At 39.9% G+C, this 15,532-nt stretch overlaps 1 protein-coding gene across 2 annotated transcripts in view; it reads right to left on the bottom strand.

The window, feature by feature from the left end:
• The window catches only part of KCNQ5 (potassium voltage-gated channel subfamily Q member 5), a 591,803-nt gene that overhangs the window by 55,101 nt on the left and 521,170 nt on the right, over positions 1-15,532 (bottom strand). For both annotated transcript variants that reach the window (XM_033217657.1, XM_033217658.1), the window contains one exon: positions 15,270-15,490. In XM_033217657.1, the coding sequence (XP_033073548.1) occupies positions 15,270-15,490 (221 nt within the window). The remainder of the gene's footprint in view (positions 1-15,269; positions 15,491-15,532) is intronic.

Here is a 15,532-nt window from a genome sequence, read left to right as displayed (position 1 = left end):
CTAGAGAAGCAAGAGCAAACACATTCAAAAGCTAGCAGAAGGCAAGAAATAACTAAGATCAGAGCAGAACTGAAGGGGACAGAGACACAAAAAACCCTTCAAAAAATCAATGAATCCAGGAGTGGTTTTTTGAAAAGATCAACAAAATTGATAGACCACTAGCAAGACTAATAAAGAAGAAAAGAGAGAAGAATCAAATAGACACAATAAAAAATGATAAAGGGGATATCACCACTGATCCCACAGAAATACAAACTACCATCAGAGAATACTATAAACATCTCTACGCAAATCAACTAGAAAATCTAGAAGAAATGGAGAAATTCCTGGACACATACACCCTCCCAAGACAAACCAGGAAGAAGTTGAATCCCTGAATAGACCAATAACAGGCTCTGAAATTGAGGCAACAATGAATAGCCTACCAACCAGAAAAAGTCTAGGACCAGATGGATTCACAGCCGAATTCTACCAGAGGTACAAAGAGGAGCAGGTACCATTCCTTCTGAAACTATTCCTATCAATAGAAAAAGAGGGAATCCTCCCTAACTCATTTTATGAGGCCAGCATCATCCTGATACTAAAGCTTGGCAGAGACACAACAAAAAAAGAGAATTTTAGACCAATATCCCTAATAAATATTGATGTAAAAAACCTCAATAAAATACTGGCAAACCAAATCCAGCAGCAAATCAAAAAGCTTATCCACCATAATCAAGTGGAGTTCAACCCTGGAATGCAAGGCTGGTTCAACATACACAAATCAACAAACGTAATCCATCACATAAACAGAACCAAAGACAAAAACCACATGATTACCTCAATAGATGCAGAAAAGACCTTTGACAAAATTCAACAGCGCTTCATGCTAAAAACTCTCAGTAAATTAGGTATTGATGGGATGTATCTCAAAATAATAAGAGCTATTTATGACAAACCCACAGCCAACATCATACTGAATGGGCAAAAACTGGAAGCTTTCCCTTTGAAAACTGGCACAAGATAGGGATGCCCTCTCTCACCACTCCTATTCAACATAGTGTTGGAAGTTCTGGCCAGGGCAATCAGGCAGGAGAAAGAAATAAAGAGTATTCAATTAGGAAAAGAGGAAGTCAGATTGTCCCTGTTTGCAGATGACATGATTGTATATTTAGAAAACCCCATCGTCTCAGCCCAAAATCTCCTTAAGCTGATAAGCAACTTCAGCAAACTGTCAGGATACAAAATCAATGTGCAAAAATCACAAGCATTCTTATACCAATAACAGACAACCAGAGAGCCAAATCACGAGTGAACTCCCATTCACAATTGCTTCAAAGAGAAGAAAATACCTAGGAATCCAACTTACAAGGGACGTGAAGGACCTCTTCAAGGAGAACTACAAACCACTGCTCAATGAAATAAAAGAGGACACAAGCAAATGGAAGAACAGTCCATGCTCATGGATAGGAAGAATCAATATTGTGAAAATGGCCATACTGCCCAAGGTAATTTATAGATTCAATGCCATCCCCATCAAGCTACCAATGACTTTCTTCACAGAATTGGAAAAAACTACTTTAAAGCTCATATAGAACCAAAAAAGAACCCTCATTGCCAAGACAATCCTAAGCCAAAAGAACAAAGCTGGAGGCATCACGCTACCTGACTTCAAACTATACTACAAGGCTACAGTAACCAAAACAGCTTGGTACTGGTACCTAAACAGAGATATAGACCAATGGAACAGAACAGAGGCCTCAGAAATAATACCACACATCTACAACTATCTGATCTTTGACAAACTTGACAAAAACAAGAAATGGGGAAAGGATTCCCTATTTAATAAATGGTGCTGGGAAAGTTGGCTAGCCATATGTAGAAAACTGAAACTGGATCCCTTCCTTACGCCTTATACAAAAATTAATTCAATATGGATTAAAGACTTAAACGTTAGACCTAAAACCATAAAAACCCTATAAGAAAACCTAGGCAATACCATTCAGGACATAGGCATGGGCAAGGACTTCGTGTCTAAAACACCAAAAGCAATGGCAACAAAAGCCAAAATAGACAAATGGGATCTAATGAAACTAAAGAGCTTCTGCACAGCAAAATAAACTACCATCAGAGTGAACAGGCAACCTACAGAATGGGAGAAAATTTTTGCAATCTACTCATCTGACAAAGGGCTAATATCCAGAAACCACAAAGAACTCAAACAAATTTACAAGAAAAAAACGAACAACCACATCAAAAAGTGGGCAAAGATATGAACAGACACTTCTCAAAAGAAGACATTTATGCAGCCAACAGACACATGAAAAAATGCTCATCATCACTTGGTCATCAGAGAAATGCAAGTCAAAACCACAATGAGATACCATCTCACATCAGTTAGAATGGCGATCATTAAAAAGTTAGGCACCAACAGGTGCTGGAGAGAATGTTCAGATACAGGAACACTTTTACACTGTTGGTGGGACTGTAAACTAGTTCAACCATTGTGGAAGACAGTGTAGCGATTCCTCAAGGATCTAGAACTAGAAATACCATTTGACCCAGCAATCCCATTAGAGGGTATATACCCAAAGGATATATAAATATGCTATATAAATCATGCTACTATAAAGACACATGCACATGTATGTTTATTGTGGCCCTATTCACAATAGCAATGACTTGGAACCAACCCAAATGTCCATCAATGATAGACTGGATTAAGAAAATGTGGCACATATATACCATGGAATACTATGCAGCCATGAAAAAGGATGAGTTCATGTCCTTGGTAGGGACATGGATGAAGCTGGAAACCACCATTCTCAGCAAACTATCGCAAGGACAGAAAACCAAACACCACATGTTCTCATTCATAGGTGGGAATTGAACAATGAGAACAGTTGGACACAGGAAGGGGAACATCACACACCAGGGCCTGTTGTGGGGTTGGAGGAGGGGGGAGGAATAGCATTAGGAGATATACCTAATGTAAATGACGAGTTAATGGGTGTAGCACACCAACATGGCACATGTATACATATGTAACAAACCTGCAAGTTGTGCACATGTACCCTAGAACTTAAAGTAAAATAAAAAAAAAAAAAAAAGGAAATTATTGTTGCATACCTTAATTGACATGTGAAGGTATAGCAAGAGAATATTTGTAGTGTATGCAATGATAAAGGGAATAAATTGAGCAGACTTGCCATATTTACTGAAAAAGAAGACAAATCATTTCACATTTCACTAACAGCAAACATACAGCTGGCTTACACTGTTTCATTAGCAGTATGAATTATACAAAAGAAAACATGCTAAGCAGCAAGCATGGTAGAACATAGAAAGCTTTGAACTTAGACCTAAGTGCAACTTCAAACCCCAACTTTGGCATTTAGACTGAATTATGTGGGCAAGTGATTTACATTTTCTGAGTCTCAGTTTCCTTATCTGCAAAATGACTATGTGTGTATTAAATGAACCAATTCATAGAAAATGTCTAGCCAATGCCTCGATACATTAGATGCTAACAATGCTATTTTCCTTTTCTTTCTTAGGCTCTGTGAGTGAAGGATACTACAGGGAGAAATAAAAAAGTCAATCAGACACTGACAGTGTCTTCATAGAACCCACAGGATGTTGAAAATAAGCTTTAAATGTCTGGGATGGTAGATTGCAACACTAGCCACAACACTTGCAGCTTCTCACATGAAGAGGTGGAATCTCTTTCTCCATCTCTTGCATTTGGGCTGTCCTTGTCATTTGCTTTGACCAACAGGACATAGTGGACATTATACTGTGATAGGTTGAGCCTGAACTTCAAGAGGCCTTTCAGATATCAATGTACTGCTCTTGGGCGCCCACCACCACCATGTGAACCAGCCCAGTCTGCTGGAGGATGAAAGACCACATGAGCAGAGAGGAGTAATCCTAACTGAGGCCCCCTTAGTCCAGTCAGCACCAGTTAATACAGCAGCTGAACACAGAGTATGAGTCGGTTCATTTAAGACCAGAAGAACTGCCTAACAGAATTGTGGGCTAAACAAATGGTTGCTGTTTTAAGCCACTAAATCTGAGGGAGAGGGATTAGCTATGCAACAGATAACATACAAATGTAAGAAGATATGGGGTCATGACATTTTTCAACCAAAAGACAAAATTATGGGAACAATAGTTTCAAAACAATAGTTTCAAAAGAGTTTTGGGAGTGATTAGTCATCAATTCCAATAGAATGATGTGGTATAAGAACTGCTACTGCATTAGATTAATGAAAGTTGCAAATCTCAGGGTTTCATGTGCAAATGATTCTTGGTAGCTGGAGGTACAGAGATTAATTTTTCCCAGGCAATATTATTCTGAGGTTTCTATGTTTTTGGAGTTCAGAAACTGTTGTTATGCATTATACATGGCAAAATAAGAAAAAGATGGCAAGGGAAGAAAAGCTGAACAAAACTAGATGTTGAAAATAAAATACCTGTAAAAGGAATTTGGGACAATGTCAGGGAGTTTTATACTGCAGGTAGCAAAAAGCAAAGCCTGGGTAACTCATCTCTTTCCCACGTCAGTCATCCATTGCAGAAAAAGGATTCTGGCCTTTACTTAACCTTTTTTTCCCCCTTCTTTACCAAGTAGAGCACACCACGAAAGCGATTAAATATAATTTTAAAGTTGTGTCATATTGGTTTCTCTTTGTGCAGCAGACAACTAAGTGTGCCTTTGAAGGAAATAATTGGAGATATATGAAGGAAAAATCACCATGCAGCTGAAAAGTGTTTCTCTTAAATATGGGCTAAATTCTGTGATGTGTGTAATGGTTAACTTTGTGCTTATTTTGTGCGAATTTTGGACATCACCCACAGATTCTTTCTGCAAACCGTGAAGTCTGAAGAATGAGGAAGATGCCTTTTGTTCCCCTCAGTGCCAATCAATACTGTAACTGGGGTGGGCTGGGGTGGTAAAACTTACAGACAAACAGCAAGTTCTTTGAGGTGACAGTTGTCACGCCTCCTCCCTGCCTTCTAAATGCCCAGAAACATGCTAGCTCTGAGTAGCAGCCCTCAAATACTTTCTGATTTGAATTGAAATCCAGTGGAGGGCTTATCCAAGTTTTAAGAATGAGCCACTATGGAGCACACACATAAACTTCACAATGGTGGGTGGCACACACCTGATGCACTTCTTAGGACAGAAAGGACTATGGCTGGCAGTGAAAAGGGAAGAGAAAGAGTGGGAGGAATGAGCGGCAAGAAGCAGCGGGTAGCACTTTTCTCTGTCTCAAAGAGTCATGAAACTAGGGTAAGGACAGAAAATTCACTCCAGGCATTCCTCAGCCAATCCTTGCTTTCCTCTTCCTTTCTTAGTTTGGAATTGCTAGTGAGGATACGAGTTAATGGCTAAGGAAGTTACTTTGCATTGGTCCAGAAGAGCAGGTTATAGAAACTCAGGTTTGGAAGAAAATTTCTTAGAGGTTGTCTGGTTTGATCTCCTTAAGCTTCCAGAAATTCCTGACTGTTGATCATCCAACTTTGATTTGAATGTTTCCAATTATGGAATCCACTCGATTGCTGTGGAGTCTCTAATTGCTAAGCTGTCATTATATTGAACTAAATATTGGTATCACACACCTTTTAGTTCTGTTTCTGTCCTTTGAAGCAACCAAGAACATATCTTCAACCTCTTGAAAAGCTGAAGAGGGGCCAAACATTGTACAAGAAAGAGAGCTGGGTTAGAAGTTAGGACACTTTGGTTTTGCAACTGACTAGTTGGTGTCCTGCTCCCTCAATTTATTTATCTATTTATTTATTTATTTATTTGTTTGTTTATTTTTGAGATGGAGTCTTGCTCTTGTCACCCAGGCTGGAGTGCGAAGGCACGATCTCAGCTCACTGCAACCTCCCGTTCCTGGATTCAAGTGATTCTCCTGCCTCAGCCTCCTGAGTAGCTGGGATTACAGGTGTCTGTCACCACGCCTGGCTAATTTTTGTATTTTTAGTAGAGATGGGGTTTCATCATGTTGATCAGGCTGGTCTCGAACTACTCACCTCAGGTGATCCATCCCCCTCGGCCTCCCAAAGTGCTAGGATTACAGGCGTAAACCACCGCACCCGGCCTCCTCATTTTATGTAACTTGTTGCTGCAGTAATCACATACTCAATATTTTGTTAATATTACTTTTGAAAGTCTGCACTAAGAGTGGAATATAATTGCGTAGCTATAGGTTGAGGCCAGGATTTTTTTGTTTTTGAGATATAATACAAAGGATACCGGGCATGAAATGGTTAGACTAGAAGTTGTAAACCCATGCCATTAAAGGCAGGTAGGTAACAGAGAGGTTTAAAGGAATGGGGAATTGGTGGTTTGGGTTCCTGGAAAGACAATAGGGACTGGTTGAAATCTGCAATTTAAAAGACATAATCTGTTTAAAGGCATTTGTGGTAGCCAGCCTCTAACATGGTCCCCAGTGGCCCTCATCCCCTGGTATTACCCTCCTGTATAGTTCCCGCCTACACTGTACAGGGTTGGTCCATGTGACCACTTGCACATGAAAGAAGTGATGGCATAATACTTCTGAGCTTAGGTCATAAAAGACTGCAGCTTCTGTCTGCGTACTCTCTTTGTTCTCTCTGGGGGAGGTCAGCTGCATGTCATGCAGTCATTCAGGCAACCTAGGGTGTGAATGATGTGGCAAGGAAATAAGGCCTGCTAGCAAATGCTCGGTTGAGCTTGGAAATGGGTTCTCTCCCAGCCTCTCCAGTCAAGAGCTTGACTGCAACCTCATAAGAGACTTTGAGTCAGAACCATTCAGCTAAACTGCCTCTGGATACCTGACCATAGAAACTGTGAGATTATATGTTATTTCAAACCACTAAATTGAGGGTAATTTGCTATATAACAATAGATAACTAATATAGCATTCGGATTCATTTTAAATTATCAATGTGCACATGCACACACACTTTGTTGATGAAACAACATATACAGTTCCAGTTTATAACCCTGGGTTTCTCAATGAAACCTAGATCTACAGAAGCCAAAAGATATGGTTAACGTGGCACTTGAAGGTCATTTGGCAGCTAAGTTTCTGCTGGAGGGGAGGAGATGAAATCCATTCAGAGCTCAAGCAGGGAGCTATTTTATCCACCAATGGAAACAGAATATAATTTTTCTTAACACTGTAAGTAACAACAAACATTGGGACAGAACCTAGAGAAATCCGACAGAAATCCTATTTTATAATACAAAGAGCACTTGGGTTAGAGTAGAAAGCCAGGCGGAACTTCAGTCAAATCAAAATAGAAAAGTATTTCTCCGTCACAAAAACTAAGAACAAGCATTTCACAAAAAGTAATGGAAGAAGCAACCAGTTATGGTCTGAATGTTTGTGTCCCCCCAGAATTTATATGTTAAATCCCTAACCCTCAAAGTGATGGTATTAGGAGGTGGGGTCTCTGGGAGACGGTTAGGCTATGAGGGCAGGGCCCTAATGAATGGGATTAGTGCTCTCATAAAAGAGACCCAAGAGGTTCCTCTCCCTTTTCCTTCATGTGGAAGTGGGCCCTCTCTAGGCACGGAATCTGCCAGCACCATCATCTTGGACTTCCAGCCTCCAGAACTGTGAGAAGTAAATTTATAGGCTGCCTAGTTTATGGTATGTTTTTTATAGAAGCCCAAACAAAGACACAACTATTCTCAGAAATCCTAGAAATAACGTAGTCACTTGGGGTCTGAAACCAGAGATTGAGAGGTCACTCTCCACCCAATAGGAGAAGCAGATCTTAAGGGGACAAGAATACATAAGACGTTGCATAGCTATAGGTTGACGCCAGGATTTTTTTGTTTTTGAGATATAATACAAAGGATACTGGGCATGAAATGGTTAGACTAGAAGTTATAAACCCATGCCGTTAAAGGCAGGTAGGTAACAGAGAGGTTGAAAGGAATCCCCCATCCTTTTGGTTTGGGTTTCTGGAAAGACAATAGGGACTGGTTGAAATCTGCAATTTGAAAGACATAATCTATTTAAAGGCATTTGTGGTAGCCAGCCTCTAACACGGTCCCCAGTGGCCCTAGCAGAGGACTAGGATACGTCTTTGAATGAAGATGCCTGAAGAACTGAATAAAGAACTCGGACAACTAAAGAAAAAAGCCACGTATGGATCAGGATTGAGACAATTTCTTCAGGTCATGGTTTTTACTAATAAGTTAAGGAAGAACTGAAAGTGCGTTTTAGAATTCGACTGAATACCCTTTGTAGGCTTTTGCATAGAATTACTCCAACAACTACGCTGAATATAGAGTTAAATACGGAGAATAAATTTCTAGAGTTTAGATCCAATCATTCTCGATAAATCCTTTTGTTCTTAACATTAAAGAAAACCCTCCAGTTTTTTTACAAATAGAGGCTGACAGGAATGGGTGCCCTACTCAGTCAGAATCCCAGGCCAGAAATCTACACAAACAGGTTAAGTGGAAGCCTTAATAGGATACTGCTTTAACAAGAATTATTTCTGTCAACACAATGCAGAGTCATTATCAGGCAATTTCAGAAAGTGCCAGGAAGCATCATGTGGAAAATTATAATCAAGGCCTGGCTGAAGTTGGGCCATCATTATGGAAAGTCAGGAAAAATGCTAAGTGCAGCGTGGTGCTTGGCATTTTGTGGAAACACCAAAAATGTCAACTGGAGAGACTGAGAAAAACATGAAGGAGGAAGATGCCATTGGAAAATAAGCATAAGAGAGGATTAGTGTAAGATGAAAGCCCGTGTGCATAAATTAGTCAAATATAAAATACTGATAGTCTGTGATTTATACTGCTTGGAAGAAAATAGGCCATTATAGATACAAGAGACTGTTCACGATAGTTGTCAAAACTACTGCATTAAAATGCTGCCTTTTTCTCACTGTTTTCACTGATCTTGACATTCTCAAACAAGGGTTGTGGTAGACTGGTGGGCCTAGAACCTAGGTAGAGGTTAAAAGAAGAGAGGATGAGTTAACTATCTTTAAGAAGACTTGAGGGTTCTGGCACCCCACATGGTGTATTTCTACTTTTTTGCTATTTTTAGGTGAGACTGGGTTAGTTATTAACTTCAGAAGGAAGAAGGAGTCACCAAGAGAAACAGCTTGAGGAGCGAGGTGTCAGGAAGCTGCTGAGGAGGTGGAGAGGAAGAGAACTGTACCGGTTTTCCCTCAGTGGTGGTGGTGATAGAACATTTATGGGCTGACTGTATGTGAGGAAGGATTATATGATTGAAATACTAATTTATTTATTTTTGCTAATTGTTCCTTTACCCACTTTGCCTTTCATTTGAAATTCAAGGAGACACTCTAGTCTATGCTTGCTGTCTCATGGAAATGACGTGATGAGAGAAAAGTGAAAAAAAAAAAAGTATAAATCTGGCTTTTATGTTTTTAAAAGCCCAGACATTTAGAGGAACAGAAATGACATATAGACAGAATATTTGAAAGAAAGTACCATGGTTAAGGACATGCTGCCTCCTTACCTCAACCCAAAGTGGAAGAGGTTTCTTGGCTATATCAAATATTACACTATGGGAAGCTGCTTTCCCCAAATCCAGTCCCCCAAACTGAATCCTTAAATTTATCCAGTTACTTCCCCTCACACTTGATCATGTGCTTTAGGGGAGTCTGGCCGAGATCCAGCTGCTGGGTCCTGACTGGTGACAGCCAATGATGGTGGCCCCATCCTCCATGCTAGTGATTGTTTTAGGCATGAGGATTCTGCAAAATATATGTGAATGGACAGTTTTCCTCAATTTTAAGAAGAGATGCAAACATAAGATGGCCTCTTTCTGCCTCTGAAAGTGTTGCATCTAGAGAAGATGTTGCAACTGCTGTAGCCATTTTGCTTCCAGCCTGAGGAGGAGGCAGGCAGACAGATGGAAAAAGTCAAAAGAAGACTCAGAGAATCAGAGAAATGAAGCCAGAGCCCTGAGGCTTGTGGAGAGCTGTCTTATCTCTGAGCCTCCTTCTATGTATTATAAATTGCATTATAGTTTAAGGTAGTTGAATCTGCTTCTTTTGTGCCCTGCTGCTAAATGCATCCTAATTGGTACAGTGGCTGAGAGGAGAAAGGAATATGAAGGGTAGTGAAGAGAGAGGAATTACCATCAGTGCCTGGAACAAAGGGACTAGCCTTGAGGGACTCCCACAATCGGAAGATATTCCACATCTTCATCTCACCCAGATCCCCCCCGGTGAACCCTAAACATCTCCAGGACCCAGGCTGTGCCAGTCTTTCCCATAAACACCTGATGAGGACGTACCTTCCATGGCAGCTAACATGAGCACTGAGGATTGCTCAGCAGGAATGGCAATTTCTCCTTAAGCAGAAACAATGTTAAATTTGTTAAAACATGCACGGTTATACAAGTATGTGAGACAGATTTTTAAATCTATTACAACTTCCGGAAGGAACATGCTAATTACTACAGAATGTTGTGTTTAGCTAATATCAAGCACTGTAAGGTGGAGTTCCCTAAAGCTACATCCTTCTCCTTCACTGTCCAGGTTATTGTACTCTTTGATTGCAATTCCGCAAGGCACTCCCAAATGCAGTGGGGTTCAGTAAGTTTAGGACTCCCTCGCAGAAAACTAGTCACCAGAAATCTGAAGATTTTCTCCTAGCTCTACCTTTGTATCATTCTTGTGGATTTTGGCTGCTTGTTACATTTCTTACTTGCAATCTGCCACCTTCCACTTGCTTGTCTCTTGGCAACACCTGTGCATCTTCTGACACTATCTTTTGCGTCTTGAAACAGGCCTCAGATGACCCTACCATTGGCCTCCCTCCCACGGAAAATAGACACAGACCAGTATGACTGTCATTCTGAGTCTCTTCCCAGATACCTGATCAAAACAGAGAACGGTCATTGAAAGGCCATTTCCCCAATTTGCCTAATCTTCTAGCTCTGGCTGCCTTGAGATGATGTAGTTGAGAGGTTTGGCAGCTGAGGCTGGGAGAAAGCTGGGATAGTGGCAGGGTCAAGTGGCTTATATGGGAAGGGGAATCTGACTGATTGAAGTTGGAAGAGCAAAGGCAAGAAGTGGGTGGTGGGGGTTGGGGGAGGAGAAGAAATGAAAGATGCTTAAAGGGAAATTGGTATAACATCTAGGAGAACATCTTAGAATACGTTTGTAGGAGGACTGTGAAATTCAGTTGCCTGCATGTGCATTGTGGCTCCTTTACTTATACCTGCTAGACCTTGGGCAAGTTACTTAGCTTCAACTCTTAGTTTCCTCATCCATAAAATGGGGATAACACCACAACTACTCCGCAGGGGTATTGACAGAATTAAATAAGATAATAGAGTTAAAGAATTTAGAACAACACATGCCACTGGGAAGAATTCAATACATGTTAGTTTTATCATTATTATTACTCATATACTTGACAAAAATATTTCTATATTACCCAATTTCTAAAATTGTATGAAGAGGGTTACATACATTGATGAATAGAGTACTTCTATCTTTCATTATAGAATTTTTCAGCTAAAAATACGATTCATATCATAGAGGTCAAAATAAATTTGGTATGACAACACCACATCAGTTCTTTAGAGTTTACTTTCTTTGTCATTTGTGGCTTCAGCACCTGCCTGCTACTTTCTACTTTTCTGGTACACACAAGTATGGGACAGTGAGAGACAACTGTGCCCTTTTTAAGTGTAACATGTTAATCTTATTAAAAATAATAGCAAGAGAAAAATGCCATGGATATTTAATAACCTTTTTAAAGAGTCATTAAATTATGAAAACACTACCATCTGTAGTAAAGGGTATCAGATTTGTCAGGAATTATTAAAATTTACAGATTAATCCTAAATATTTTTTGTTTCTCTATTATACTGTCTTTCAATTGCAGGCCTATTATTTTCCAAATGTAACTTTTAGTTATTAAAGGTTGATCTGAGTTTTCATTATTCTTTCTTTTATTTATCTATTCTCCTGAGCATGTTAATGGGCAATGGAATGCCTAAAACATGTGAGGAGAGCAGAGGAGAAGAAAACAGTCCCAGAAGTGAATGGGCAAATAGACATGGAATAATTGAAAGCTGGCTGTAAGTGTTATATATTATTTTCTATGGTAGTAAGTAGATATTAGAAATACTTAAAACCTAAAGAGGCACTATAAGTAAAGATGTATAACTGAAGCCTACATTTATTTGACAGCTACTTAATTTTTTTTTCCTGTAAAAAAGAACTTCCAGTTTCCCAAGACCCAACATTGAATTCAATCAGAGGTAAAGATTCTGGACTATTGGATTAAATGAGGAGGCAGGAGCTCCTATCTCTTGCAGGTGGGCAGCCAACAAAGTAACTTCAACAGAACAGCAATTGGTCCTCTGGTCACTTGGGAAACTCAGAATTAATTGAGATGGGCATCAACAAGGGAGAAGCAATTCTTTTGTAAACAAACAAAACTGTAATCGTATGAAATAACCTAGAAAATAGACGACAGGAGACCTTTCCAATCTGTGATTTGGTAGAGAATAGGACTTCTGTTTCTGTCTGACCTCTGAGACATCTTTGTAGATACTGAAAATATTATGATAGATAGTGGTGACTCTAGAGTCTCTAAAAAATTCTTTTCCTCTGGCCAAACAGTACAAGGAGAATTTGTTTTCCAAATTAAAAATCCAGATTCTATGAATTTTATATTTAAATATACTCAAACAGTAAGGACCTTACATTACAAAGCTGAATGCCTTTTTGAAGCCCATGTTAGAAGAATATGGATCTGTTGCAATATGTAATGTGTGATTTCTAATACAGTGTGAAACCAGGGCCAGAGATGAAGATAGGGACACATCTCAGTTTGCCAGGGATGCTGTGATATGGGTGAGCATGAGCATTGTCTATGGACTGAATTGTGTCCCTCCAAAATTCATATGTTACGGTCCTAACCCCTAGTACCTCTGAATGTGGCTGTTTGGAGAGAGGGTCTTTAGAGATGTGATTAAACTAAAATGAGGTTATTAGAGTGGTTCCTAATCTAATATGACTGGTATCCTTATAAGTAGAGGAAATTTGCACATGGCTGGGTACAGAGAAAAGTCTATGTAAAGACTCAGGGAGAAGACCATCTACAAGCCCAGAAGAAAGCCTTCAGAAGGAACCAACCCTGCTGACACCTTAAACTTGGGCTTCTAGCCTCTAGACTGTGAGAAAATGAATTTTTGTTGTATAAGGCATGGCATCTAGTACTTTGTTATAGCAGCTTGAGCAAACTAATACAAGTTCCATTTGTAGTAGAATATGTTAAACATCATTACATAGTCCATGCCTGCACTCAATGAAGACCGGTTCCTATCATTAAGACAAGTTGCTCCTTCTACCACTTGGACGGAAATCAGCTTAAGGAGAGACGTTAGATGAGTAACAGTCAGTGCAAGGGTCCCTAGAGTAGGGGCAGGGGAGAGGGCAGTGTGTGAAAGGAAGGGCTAGTTTTTTTTCTTTTTTTTTTCCTATCATTTTGTTTTTATAAACTAAGGGCTTTTTTTTTTTTTTTTAAAGAAAATTCTCTATTGCTTTCTTATTACAAGAGCTTTACTTGTTCATTGTAGAAATAATAGGAAAAACAGATTAAAAAATGAAGAAACAAAATATAACTGTGATCTCACCACTCAAAGGTAACTGTTCATACATTCTTGTAAGTCTTTCCATACTTTTTTCTATAGATACATGAATTTATATAATATATATAAATGGAATGATTTATTTTTTGTTATCTTTCTGTGTCAATAATTTCTAATTTAGGGCATCATTTCTAATGTCTGATATTGTTTCATTGTATCTATTATGTCCTAGAAATAGAATTGGTAGGTGGGATGTGTCTAGACTTAGACATATGTAAAGACTTTTAATATATTTTGCCAAATTGCCCTCCAGAAAGGATGTAGCCATTTATATTCAGCAAGTCTATTTTGAGTGCAACATAAAGCCCTGTCACTGGTAACTCTTGACTCAGCTGCTCAAGGGCTTTCAGCCAAAATCCTAGGAGGGGAGTGAGGAAACTAGAGGACACTGAAAAGCTGTGCCACAAGTGACTCAGATCCTGCAAGTGGCTCGATGGAGGAGCGTCCCGTGTTGGTGGCGGAGGTTTTTCCTCCCTTAGCACAGGACAGGCTGCGAAGAAGCATGGCAGGATCAGTCGTCCTGCGCCCATATGGGACCTGCAAGCTCTGCCAGGAGTAGCCACGTCAGTGCAGCCACTAGGGGTCGTCCTGAAGAGCATGGCACCCACAGGGGTGTGGAGTGAAGCGTGAAGTGGGGGCTTGTGTTGCTCACTTGAGCGTGGAAGAGATATCCCTGAGGACCTCTGAGTAAGCTGAGAGGGACCCGTGGAATGAGGTTCCAGGGATTTCACTGCAGGGAGCCTGAGATCATTGTGATTATGACCCCTGGTTGTTAATTTTATTCCTCGAGCTTTCAGGGCCTGGGAAAATACACGTTATTTTAGGGAAAGAGAACAGAAGGACTGATAGCCTTTGCAGTTTTTATGCATTAATGGGAGATGGTATTTGATTTTGGTTCCTTGCCCAGTATAAGAGATCCCAGGGGGCCTACTTAAAAGGAAAGCCAAGCTTATCTTAAATGAAAAATAAAATATTTTATTTTATAAACATGAAAATTATGTGGCACTCAATAAAATGTGTTGGCAAGTGAATGTCTGCACATAATATGATAAATTAAATAGGTTAACTCCTCTTGGGAGAAGAACTTGAATTTTACTTATCATTGGAAGACTTTGAAATAACTTTCAGCAGGAGCCTCTCTAAGGAAGATAAGTAGTGGTCTGATTTGCTGGTAGATGGAGTGTATGAGAGAGGGAAAGAGCACCTTCATTGTTGACCAGAAATGATCACCCTTCTTACTGTGTTTCAAGATATTCACAGAGCACCTGGTGGTTCCTGGGTCTTGGACCTTTGCTGGTCAGACATCACATATACATCAGAATGACAGTCCCATTGATCTTAATGTGGCCCTTATCTGATAAATACACTTGTAGATACAAGTGAAGAATTAACAACATTTTGTCGGCTTCTTTGAAATGTAAATTTAGCTGCCAAAGTGGTTTCCAAAAGTAAACTTATGTTCTGTACATTTGCCCAAGGCAACGAATAAATTTCCAATAAAACAAACAAACAATTCTTTCCCTGGGGTTGTTTTCTTCTATCTTCAAGTGGCACTATGGAGAATTAATTACTTCATAATCTCACTCACTATTGAATTAAAAATGGTTATGGAAAAACAGGGCTTACCATCTATCACTGGTTTTGGCTGAGAACTTTTGAGGCGCAGCGAGGGCCGGAAGCGGGTTCGGTCGTTGAAGCTCCAGCTCTTCTGCACTTTGGTGGGGCTGCCCTCGGCTGTGATGTCAGTGCTTGGGGACCTCCTGTCACCTACTGAGGCTTGTCGGCTCTTAATACTCTGGCCCCTGGGGCTAGCCATGCGCACTCGCTCCTTAAAACTCAGCTTCTGACTGTGGAGAACAGAGGCATGATTATTCCATTTTAAGCAATTT

Source organism: Trachypithecus francoisi, unplaced genomic scaffold, assembly GCF_009764315.1.
Source record: "Trachypithecus francoisi isolate TF-2019V2 unplaced genomic scaffold, Tfra_2.0 Lachesis_group10, whole genome shotgun sequence".
Taxonomy (NCBI): domain Eukaryota; kingdom Metazoa; phylum Chordata; class Mammalia; order Primates; family Cercopithecidae; genus Trachypithecus; species Trachypithecus francoisi.
The sequence above is the reverse complement of the archived record's forward strand: the minus strand, read 5'-3'. Positions and strand labels throughout refer to the sequence as shown.